An 11945-nucleotide genomic window follows, 5' to 3' on the forward strand; every position below is an offset into this window, starting at 1 on the left:
CTCGAGCTTGTTATTGTTGCTCTCAGACAGCTGCAGCCCTGTTATGGACATTTACGCAGTGACGTCAGCGGAAATTCCTTCACGTTTTTTTTTGTTTTTGCGCGAGCTGCGTAACCCTTAGGGGGCGCTGCTGTCCGCCTCTTCTTCAATGTTTGCTCTGTGGTCACCTTTACAATGAAAAAATAATGATTTAAAAATATTTATTCAGTCTTTAAAAAGGTGGAACGAAGAGGTTGAGACTTGGATCATTAACCCATTAAATTATAGGCCTATTTCATGTCCAATGTATTATTATTTATTTTAATTAATTTACATGTTAGACAAGTTGTAAAGTAGCCTGTTTTGTATTTGAAAACTTTGATTAAAAAAACCCTATATAATCAAAATTCAACTCCTCAATGGCAATGTTTTCATTTCACATTACAAAAACAACACTATGTGGTTCATAGTCAGACCATGATTCCGTCCGTTTCCCACAATTCACAGCATATTCAACATATTGATCCAAATGAAACATAAATTATTAATTCAACATGAAAAATAAATATTTTCAGATGATTTTAACACCATCTACACATTGACTGTTATTGTTAATGATTAGGCAATTTTCATGACATGACCCTTCAAAAGGATTTAGTTTATACTGCTCTTACTACACTGAAAAATGAGTTAGGCCTTTAATGATTTGACATGATCTGGATCTTCTAGCTCTTCATCCAGAACTGTTGCTTGTGGGAGCATGAAGTCCTTTAACCTAAACCTGTAAAACAGCAGCTTATCAACAGTTAGCTTGATAATGGAAAAACAACAACTACAACAACATGATAAGTCAAGTTCCTGAGTCCAGACCAATGGAGCCAAAATACGGGGCTTTTGATTTGACACTGAAGTGTTTATTCGTCCCGTCAACACCACATCTTTACATAAATTAAATGAACTCACGTGTCTATAGTAGTATATTCATTAGGAACATCCTCAAATAATAGGCTACGCCCAACGTTTTACTCAAAGTCACAGAAGCACACACACAAGCACACAGTTAATGGAGCTTAAAGCAAAATACTCTCGTAACATGCTAAAACATGAGTAAAATGTGACTTGTGTCCATTAAACTATTGCCCACATTCTGGAAGGGTTGCAGACACACCTAGGCTTTGTCATGTAGCCTACCTGCAATCAAATAATCAGAAAAATAACAACTTATTTTGAAATGAATGCATAGTGAGTAGATAGCCGAAACCTTGATTTTATATTAAAATAGTTGTCGGCTACCCCAACATGCACTGGATGCATGGTTTCATTTTGTACCCAGACTACATGTCGTGTTGGTGCATGATTGACATTAAAATGGAACCTTTCCAAAATCCTGTAAAAAGCATCTTTAATTGAAACATTTCCCAAATCACAAGTTCTGCAGTTAAACATTTAATGCATTTTAATGTTCAAATGACAATATTTCAATGCCAAATGTTCTATCTCCAATTGTGTGGTAAAGGTAAGAATCTGTTTGCCTTTTCACTCGTCATGTCATGGTCAGTAAATTAAGCGAAGAAATGGTGCCCCTTCATGTTTTATGAGAAGGGGATGTAGCTCAGTGGTAGAGCGCATGCTTTGCATGTATGAGGCCCCGGGTTCAATCCCCGGCATCTCCAGTGAATGTTTTCAAGCTGCCATAGTAAATAAAAACCTGATCTAAATGACTCGACAGTTATAAGATTACATTACATGAACTTGGTCATTTCTGTGCTGTACATGTCAAAGTGTCCCTAAATGTCTCCTGATAGTTAGCTTGCACCCTGCGTTTAGTTGCTGCTATCGGTGTATGAATGTGTGCTCCAGTTGTAAGTCGCTTTGGATAAAAGCGTCTGCTGAATGACATTTCATGTTAATAACATGACACTGAGGCATGGTCTTTATTTGATTTTTTTTAATCAACTCACATTATGATGTCAAACGACTGAAATGAAAGAGAGAGACACTGACTGAGAAAAAAAACAAAAAAAAAACAGAATGTCTAATTGAATCCACGGAAAACTGAGAAGAAGAAGAAGACGAAGAAGAATCAATAGTTGTGAATCAAATTCTGACAAAAAGCTGAACGGTAACATGATTAAGAACCACGGGGTTGAATCATTTGGATAACCAATCAGCTGGCCCCTGCTGACTTTAGCTCTCCAGATGGGCCTCTCTCAGTGTTCTTGTGTTGAAAATATCTGTTTGTGACCTGAAAACCTGGAGTCATGACACATTATTTTTAAAGTGCTATTTTGTTCCCAAGCCTGAGATTTATTTTAAAATACAAATCAGGAAACAGCTGTGGTCCATGTTTTTTTTTTTTTTAAATGTTTTAACATCCAAAACCATTCCTGTATCATTGGCACTTTCACATGTGTGTGTGTAAGAAAACAAAATATACAACGTCCCTGTCAAATGTCCAATTAGTAAAATCTGACCAATAAACACTGTCTAAACTCTATGTACAGCTGGGGGACGCATTCGGTCCCACTTTCCCTTTTCTTTAAATAGAACAAAACACGTACAATACATTTTTTTAAAGGGGAAGGGATGATCGAACCTTTTTGACCTGAAGAGAGGAAAGCCCCAGGTTTATAGGAGAAGAAACTATTGCACTTTCATCCCATTCTACGGAGAGACTCTAACGAGATTTTACAGTCAGTCAGAGGACAGACTAAATGCCCCCCAACACATACAAACACACAGTACAGATGGGTGTGTTCATTCTCCTGCATCTCACTGCTGCCATTTTCAAGGCCTTGTACATTCCTAATAACACTTCAGTGGGGGGAGTAATGTTGGATTTGGTTGTGTTGTCACAGCACAGCAATGGTTTATAGTCCACTGCATGTTAGCATGCTGGCTAGTCAGACCTGTTGTTCACCATTGTTTGCTTTTCAATCCTCCAAATGTCACATAATTAATCAATCAATCAATCAATCATCAACGTTCTAAGCTTCGAGTGACCCTTGACACACTTTCTCCAATGCACCTGTTTATTTAGGTGTCAAGCCTTTCCCACTTCACGTCCATCTTGGGTGGAGGGAAAACGATGACTCAGCTGGAAGGAGGTCAGACCTGTTTCAGAGGTGACGTCCTCTTAAAAGGTGGAGTCAGTGATTCTACACTAGTACACTTGTCGTCAAAATCAGTAAATATCTCCTCACTGAAAATAAAGTAAATAAGTAAACCTTTATGTAAACAAAGTGTCTCGGACCAACCCACCCTAGCTAGCAACAATGCTATTAAATATAGGCTTAGATGTACTGCTATGTCGATATTTCAATGCTGAAGCCAAATACTTAACTTAAGCCAATCAGTAGCTTAGCCTATGTATAGGCCATTGATAGCCCCTTTGACAACATACCCTTGGTTTACAAACACGTTTACAGAGCCTGTAAAAAATGTGTATATTAACATTGGATTATTGTCATCGTACACACAGCATGGACAGGTAGCTGATCGTGAGGAGATATGTATGCACTGATTTTGACAAAAAGTGATTTTGAGAATAAGCGCTCTCCGAAATCACTGACCCTACCTTTAACAGTATATCAGACAGCCACACACGTTTGAGTGATGTTAATGTACCCCCCCCCCCCCCCTGCCAAGGTCTGTTAGGCCGTATATTGCAGAATTCTGCCTGCATCCAAACAGACCTCCCCCCCTCCATGGCACATGTAGTTCAACACATTAGCATTTCTAGAACCCTGTGCACACCAGTCGTGTCCGTTTCTAAAAAAAATCTGCCGCCCTTTACACAACCAAGCAAAGCAGAAAAATAGTTAAGACTCACAGATGATCGCGAACTTCAGGCCAGAATTTACTGGACAATTGGCACCTCCATTTCCACCTAGTGTTAACATGAGATCTGCATCTCTGTTCAGCAGTCAGACATTCAGACAGGGTGGACACAAACACTTCAATTTAGATCTATCTCAAACTATTTCATTTGGAGACTAAAAACCCAACAAGTTGTACTAAAATGTGAAAGGACGTGTATATCATTTGACCCTGTCTGTAGAGGGCCATGGAATCCTTCTGCCTAAATGAAAACATGGCCATCACAGCTGTGATAGGCACTTCCATCAATCCACAGTCGGTGCGAAGAAAAATATGTCTGCCACACACGGGCTATGCTCTGTGTGTCCCTCTCCGCCCAACAAACACACACGGTCGTCTTTTCACGTTGGACGCAGCTCCGAGGCACAGGTAAAAAAACTGACCCGGAGCTAAGCAGTGTTAGTGGGTTGCGCTAAGCTCCAGGAGCAGAGAGGATAGCACAGTGCTGACTGATACAACCTGTTCCCAGATCAGTTCACAATCCAGGAGAAAGAGAATACTTTTAACTGTGGAGCGATGCACAAACCACCACCACCACACATGGGCAGCAGCAGGTGACAGATCAGTCTGTAGTTGTCACACCCGGCTGGCCTCTCATTGGTCCACTTCCAAATTATCTTCCTTATCAGAGTCCCAGTTCAATCAGGATCCCATACATGGAAGTACTTTGAAAATGGGGAGCGATCCAAAAAGCCACGCAGTGTTAATGTGCAGAGAAGATGGCATGGTAACCGGTTATGTTGTCAATAAGGCTGTGTGTGTGTGTGTTAATGTGTGTGCGCGTGTGTGTTAGTGTTTTCTGTGTGTGTGTGTGTGTGTGTGTGTGTGTGTGTGTGTGTGAACAATGTTCTCTTTTTTATCTTAGAGACGTTTATGGAAAGAGATAGAGCCCATCTTTGTATTTAAATTACAACAGTTTGAATTAGTCATCCTCATGCTGAAGTGTTGAATTCTATTCAAACCATTTAAAAAAAAATTTAACAGTGCAATGTGTGAAATTAAAAGGTGAAAGTGGTTCTTTAAACTGGCTGTGTAATAATCACATTAAATTTCAAGTCACTGTCTCTCCAATACGTTGCTTATGTTTATTGATCTAGCCCGTCAAAGGAATGCTATCGTTATATAGTTTTTCTTAATGCCTTTGTCATGGATACGCTCACCCTAGAACAACAGTTGGTGTAGTAAAAAACACTACCGCTTTGTCCAAAGGGGGTGCAAGAACGAACACCAACTGAGCACCTTTAACATTGCATTTATATTCTTTCATTGCATGAGTAGCCAATGTTTGATGCTCCTGTTAGGTTCGGTAACGTACTCAATTTGTAATATTTTTTTCAGTTACTGTAATTCATTCAAAGTATTATTCACATTTCCACTTCTGCGGTTCGACTCGAAATTGAAATACAATGTATACCGGCACATATATCTTTCCATAGACGGAGAACAAGTGTGTGTTGCTGTGTGTGTGTGTGTGTGTGTGTGTGTGTGTGTGTGTGTGTGTGTGTGTGTGCATGTGTGTGTGCATGTGTGTGTGTGTGTCTGTGTGAGTGGTCCTTAGCTGTCCACCACCTGGTGTGGCAGAGTGACCGAGGAGCCGTTGTTGATAAATGAGCCTTGTTTGTCTCTTCCCTTGAGAAAGTAAGTGAGCAGCTCCCCTTTCCCCTTCACAAAGATGGGCCCCCTCCTAACAAAGCGGAAGCCGTACTCCTTCAGGATGTTGTAGCAGTCCTCCACCACCTGGAGGCAACAAAACACACACACACACACACACACACACACACACACACACACACACACACATTCAGTGTTACAATTATTTAAAAATATATATGCAATTTTATATTTTCGTTTGCAGAAATAATAAACTAAAGCAGTGCTGAGGAGAGCTCTGGGGCTAGTTTACTACCTCTGGTACAGAAGCATTTCTGACTCTGAGCATTAACACAGGAAAAGAAAATTGTCTTTGATACAGAAATAAATGTGGCAACTGTCCTAAGTTACTGTACCTGCACTCTGTTCATGCAAAACAAAGGAAGGTCAGAAATCTACATGTCAACTTGTTACAAGAAGACTGCAGCAACAAGCTGAGAGAAACACATCTCCCAGAGAGATGTTTCTGGCCACTGGGGGGCAGCAGAAGTTGACACTCACATACCATCACCTTTTAAAGGTCACATATTATGCTAAATGCACTTTTTAAATGTGTTCTAACATATCCATGGGTCCACGGTGTGCATAGAGACTGCCAAAATATAAAAAAAAATAACAATCTCTCCTTTTCTCACTCTCCCCCTTTCTGAAACCCCCACCCCTCCCCCCCAATATACTCCAGTCAGAATTCTCCTCGTTTCTGACCTCAAAAACTGGAAAGCCAGAAGCTTCCACTGTGCAGCCCACACCCCTATTTCTTATTGGTCCACGGCCCTGACAGACAGAGGGCGAGGCGTATCTGGCTTCGCTTCCGGACAGGGGGCGGGGGGAGCTCAAAGATTGTATATTTACGAGGGGAGCTGCAGCTCTTTTAAAAAAATAGGCCATTGTGAGATTAGCTGAACATCAGCATAGTACAATAAATTATCTGAAAGTTTTTTTCAGCAAACAATTAAAGAAAAACGTATTAGGGACCACTAAGACCATATAATATGGTGTATAATAGTACCGAAAAGTGTATAATATGGGAGCTTTAAAGGAATAGATCAACACGTTTTTATTTTTAGCTTGTTGCCTCACTCTTTGGTTCAAGACAAGGTGACAGAAACCATTACTAAAACTGTGCGTGCATTTTTGGAAAAAATAAATAGGCAAAGGTCGCTCATAATCGCTAGTTAGTTAGCTTGTAAAAAATGCTGGTATCAGCCTGCCTCCACCAACAGACAGAAGATAAACTTCACAGCATCACTAAATGGTCCTGTGTGCTTGTTGGGACTTTGATTATTTAACACGTTGTGATGCACGCTATATTTGTTGCACTTTACGTTGGTCTTCAAATCGTAAATGTGCAGTACATGGTTTCCTCCTGAAGGCCTATGTATTTGATTATACAATGACACAATTTATAGAGCGCAACCAAAGCGTAACGTAACGTGGTAAATAAACATGTCCCAACAAGCACACGTGAGCGTTCGGTGATGTTGTAATTTAGGGTAGGACTGTTGACAGAGGCAGGCTAACGCTATCTATTGACTACTAGTATTTGAGCTATGCTAACTAGCAATGAGTGAACTTTACCCATTTATTTTAAAAAAAGCATGCACGGTTACAGTTCTGTCGCCTTTTCTTGACACCCAGAGTGAGGTAAAAAGCTAAAAAAGAAAAAAAAAATATTCCTTTAAACTGCAAACAGTACTGTATCCTATAAAAAAAAGAATTACATTTCCCCTTGATTGTGTTTGACAGAATGTAGTTTTGTATAAAAGATTGAAACTTGCATTTTCAAACAGCTGTAGCGCAGGAACATGTGTAATATGTAGTGAGGTAAACACTTCTTCATCTAATCATTACATATAAATTCTCCCTAGAATGAACCTGAATTAAAACCTGGTAGATTTTTAACATGTTGTTGCACCAAAAGCTTTGCGCCTTCTCTCTAAAGCATTTATGTTTAAGTTTTTTTTGTTGTTAACAGTAGTGAAGCCCCCAGTGCTGTTACCTGGATGTTTCCCATAACCCCCGTGGACTCCATGCGACTGGCCACGTTCACAGTGTTGCCCCAGATGTCGTAGTGGGGTTTCCGGGCACCGATCACTCCTGCTAACACCCCGCCCTTATTCAGACCTAGTGGAGAACGTTGACACACACACACATACGATAAGCTAACTGTTATGTTGTATGAGATATGAGGCTGCTAAGGCTATGCTTGTGAGAACATGGCATTTGTTCATACTAATGGTCTGGGGCAGTTCTAAAAAAAAACTTTTAGCAGTGTACGAAGAAATTCAGATTGGGAAATGTGTGATGAATCCCAGATATGTATGAATAGTTAAAGAACAGATTTGTGTGTACACAGCTTGTGAATGAGGCCAATTGTACTTGGAGTAGATACAGTGGAAATGAGGGAAGGTAAACATAAACGTTCAACCGCTACATACATACAAGTAGGATGTAAACAAGAATACAGTGCAGAGATAAATGTTGAATGACTCATTGAAGAAGGTGTTTTAAACATAAAGTAGGTGGATATGCAACATGCCCTAACACCGATTTGAATACAGTATACTTTTACATAAATGTTGATGGGATTGACACATTCCTAGTAAAGTCATACGGTCAGCTTATTGATTTATATACTAAACAAAAAATGATCAAAAAACAATGGTTGTCTATGAGGGAAGGAACAAAGTACAAGTAAAAATCAAATACCGTATGGCATGCACTTGGAAATGTCAGTCAAAATGTGAAAGTGTGTAGTCTAAACCACTCATTTAGAAGTATAACAGGAAGTGACGACACACACACACACACACACACACACACTTTTGCGTCCATTGCTTTTCTAAATCTGCATGGGTGAGCAAAATTTAATAGAACAGTGGGTCAAAGTTGGATAAGGAGCTCTGCAAAAGTCTATGAACATTTGCAACCACAGCTTAGGTTAACCTCATCATTTTACCTCAAGTGGAATGTAACACCTATTTGGTTGCTCTGCATAATAAGCTCCTTCTTTTAACTGAAAAATGACTCATCATTCCCTAGATTTCAACGGCTAAGTTGGTGAATCAAAAATGTCGTATCGCAATGGTGATCAAAACACTATGGAAATAAAAAAATTCTTTCAGTGTGTAATCAGCACACAGCCACACAGCCTCAAATGGAAGCTGGAGGTTGAGTCAATATTTGAAAGGCTTTCACCAGCACAGAGATGATGTGACCTGTCCACAGAATGCTGTAAAGCTTCGTACAAGAACATACCAAAGGGAATCGCTTTGAGGTTTTTAGACAACTTCTATGAGGATGCTTGCATGCTATGAACACTGGCAAGGGGATTACATGGACACAGACCCTGCGTTCCAAATCACATACTTTTTCTTTTTACTACACTACATACTTAAGAACAGAAGAGTTTTAGAGCCACAGGAGAGACAAAAAAAATCAGATAAGGATTTTGTTTTTCATTATGTCGAGAAATGTCAAGAATAAAGACGAATACTCCAAAATGCTATTGGAGTTTGTGTGGCATTTATGTATTTTCAGCACGCTATAATTTACGGGCATGTATTGGGACGTCCTAAATCTTTTTCTGGCATACTAAATAGTATGGAAGTATGGGAATTGGAACGCAGGGCAAGTTAGTCAAACAAGGAAACTCTGATAAATTGTCAGATATTTACTTCATCTGTGGACAGAACTAGGCCTGTTTTAGAAACAAGCAAAACTCAACTTCCTGTTGACCTGTTGTTTGGATATATTGAGTCAAATGCATCCCCACTGTACTAATTCCATCATGACAACAACAACAGCCAATTTATCATGTGAGCTTTTACTGTTGTTATTGATACTACTAGTGGACTTGTACATCCGAATCTGGCAGAAAGCAGGTTTAACCATTGTGCTTAATGTTAGGAACTTTTAAATGTTCATGAAACAGCCTACATTTTCCTCTGCTGATCATACATGACCTGTAACGAGCCAATCAGTGAAAAGAATGCTATTTTGACAGTTATTATGAATGCCTTTCCTCAGGTCTGAATGCAACTCAGAGAAAACCATTTACAGCAGGCAGACTGGAAAAGCCTGTGTTAATAAACAATACACAATCAAAGTATACTTTTCTTCACCATGGTCATGTTACATTTATTAATCTGGCATAGTCGCATATAAAAACATTACCTCATGTCCATGTATCCTGCCGTCTTTCTTACGCTCCCTTCCTAAACCAATGCACGCGCCGCAGGCACACACTAGCAAAAGTCCTTCAGGACGATAACGCTGGTGTGGTAAAAACACTACTGCTTTTCTCCAAAGCAGGCACTACAATCAACAACAACTCAAAGTTCCTTGTGCTTACTGAAATGCTATTGTATTTAAATATTCTATTTCTATTCATTAGCTTTTCAATGTTTTATTTCTATTCATTCGCTTTTCTAATGTGTATTATGTATTTTAATCTTGCTCCTGTAAAGCACTTTGAATGGCCTTGTGTCTGAATTGTGCTATACAAATAAACTTGCCTTGCCTTACTTTAAAAGTCCAAAAAAGTAAATTCTATTCCGAGTCCTAGCGCTTTCACCCACACACTTTATCCAAATGCTGAAATAGCTTTCCTTAAAGACTTTTGCTTTTGATTCTTACATGGGACAGAAGTACAAACAGCAGACCCAAACACAGACAGATATACAGTAGGTGAAGGGGTGGGTCCATACCGATGCGTAGCATGAAGTTGTTGAAGGACTGGTAGTTGATGTTCATGAGAGTGACCTTCATGGCCAGAGCAAAGTCTGCCAGGTCTGCAAGGTGCTGCCAGCGCTCTCTGTCAGACTGCTCCTCCTTCTGTCAGGCAACAAAAACAAAAGCGCTTTAAGATACCTTTAAGAAAACACCATTCTGGACGGTATCATTGGAAAAGGACAACTGTCTTTTTAAAATCTAGATAATTGGGGGAGAAATAGGCCATGACAAGGAACTGGATGAAAATGGACCCTCCTGGATGAACGATGTAGAAGAAATGTATTCCTTGGAGAAACCCACCTTCTGCCTGAGGACTAAAGCAGAGGTCTGTGAACACCGAAAAAATTGGACTGCATATAAGAAAAAAGGATGGCTTAGGCTCTTTTTAAATGGACTGAGAAGGGAAAAAAGGAGTAAGAAAGTGTATTGAAGGTTTTCATTGTGGAGTAGCGTCACCCCGTGATATTCTTGTTTCGATTTTTCGGCTTGTCTGTCTGTTTATGTTTTTTTGATCTTTGTGTTCTATGTTTTTTGGTAGCTGGATTGAAAAATTAAGAGTTAAAAGAAATATATATGTATACCTCTACCACATTAATATCAACACTCAAAATCAGCATTAGGGGCCATGTCCACCAAACGCGTTATTTTAAGGCGTCACTCCTCTCTGCAAAGCATTCTCTATGGTAGGACTTGCTGGCAACACTCCTATTAAAGAAGCGCCGGCACCGTTTAATGCTCCCTGCGCCTCTCGTTTTTAGGCGGAGCGCCCCGAGCGCTTTTTGTTAAAAACAGTTGAACTTTTGAAGAAAAGCGCTGCTCATCAACGTCTCTTTTTTTCAAACAACCAGCCGATGGTGCACACACAGGACACAGCGAAAAGAGCGCACGGATCGCTCCGCCTTTTAAGAGCGCGTTTGGTGGACACAGGCCCTCACGGTGCAGAAATATTTTTTCTAATAGTAACAGAGTGAATTTTGGTATGAGTTCAGTCCGTGTGAGACACGCGCTGCCTGGAGCCGTCATGTGAGCATGCTGTTTCACCTTGATGCAGCTGTAGCCGTTGCTGACGTCCGGCGTGACCCCCGACGCTGCCATGTAGGTGCTGCCGATGGTCTTGATCTTTGTGATGCAGCGGAACTGAGGCTCATCCAGCAGCTGGCATGGAGACAGGGACAATGTTAACACAGGGGGTTTGAACTCTTCACAAACAACTACTGATACTTTTGGCCCAAGTACAGCATGATGGGACCAGTCACTGTGGAGTATGGTCTGGTAGCCTAACGGAATAGTTGTTTTAGATCACAACTTAACGTGGAAAACAACAAGACCCAACAAGCACACATGACGGTTAAGTGATGTTGTAAAGTTTAACTTCTGACTGTCGGAGGACGCAGGCTAATACTTCCCATTTACTACAAGTCTTTGAGCTGAGCTAACTAGCAATGAGCGACCTCTACCCGTTTCCTCTTCAAGCGAAACTATGCTATGAAGAATTCTCAGTTTGTGTTAATTCGGACAAATTTGGACAAACGCGGTAGTGTTTTTACTATGCCAGCTGTTGTTCCTGGGTGAGCGTACCAGAACAATGGCATTTAAAAAAAAACTCTATAAAAATAGCATTCTTTGCACTGATGGTCTCGTTTGCCATTACATGTCATTTTTGGTGATCAGAGGAAAGATGAGATTGTTATGAGTATTTTAAA

The 11945-nt window shown here is 40.2% G+C and overlaps 1 protein-coding gene across 2 annotated transcripts in view; it reads right to left on the reverse strand.

Annotated features, from left to right (window-relative positions):
- Positions 1 to 5158: 5158 nt before the first annotated feature.
- The window catches only part of adcy3a (adenylate cyclase 3a), a 40911-nt gene continuing 34124 nt past the window's right edge, over positions 5159 to 11945 (reverse strand). The window contains exons 18-21 of one of the 2 annotated variants that reach the window (XM_080040204.1): positions 11284 to 11397; positions 10218 to 10341; positions 7508 to 7632; positions 5159 to 5595 (exon numbers count right to left, since the gene is read on the reverse strand). In XM_080040204.1, coding sequence (XP_079896330.1) covers positions 5413 to 5595; positions 7508 to 7632; positions 10218 to 10341; positions 11284 to 11397 — 546 coding nt within the window. In that variant the 3' untranslated portion in view covers positions 5159 to 5412. Of the gene's footprint in view, positions 5596 to 7507; positions 7633 to 10217; positions 10345 to 11283; positions 11398 to 11945 lie in introns of both variants that reach the window. The other variant, XM_080040203.1, reaches the window with a different exon arrangement.

This window comes from Ammodytes marinus (assembly GCF_949987685.1).
Source record: "Ammodytes marinus genome assembly, chromosome: 13".
Lineage (NCBI taxonomy): Eukaryota > Metazoa > Chordata > Actinopteri > Uranoscopiformes > Ammodytidae > Ammodytes > Ammodytes marinus.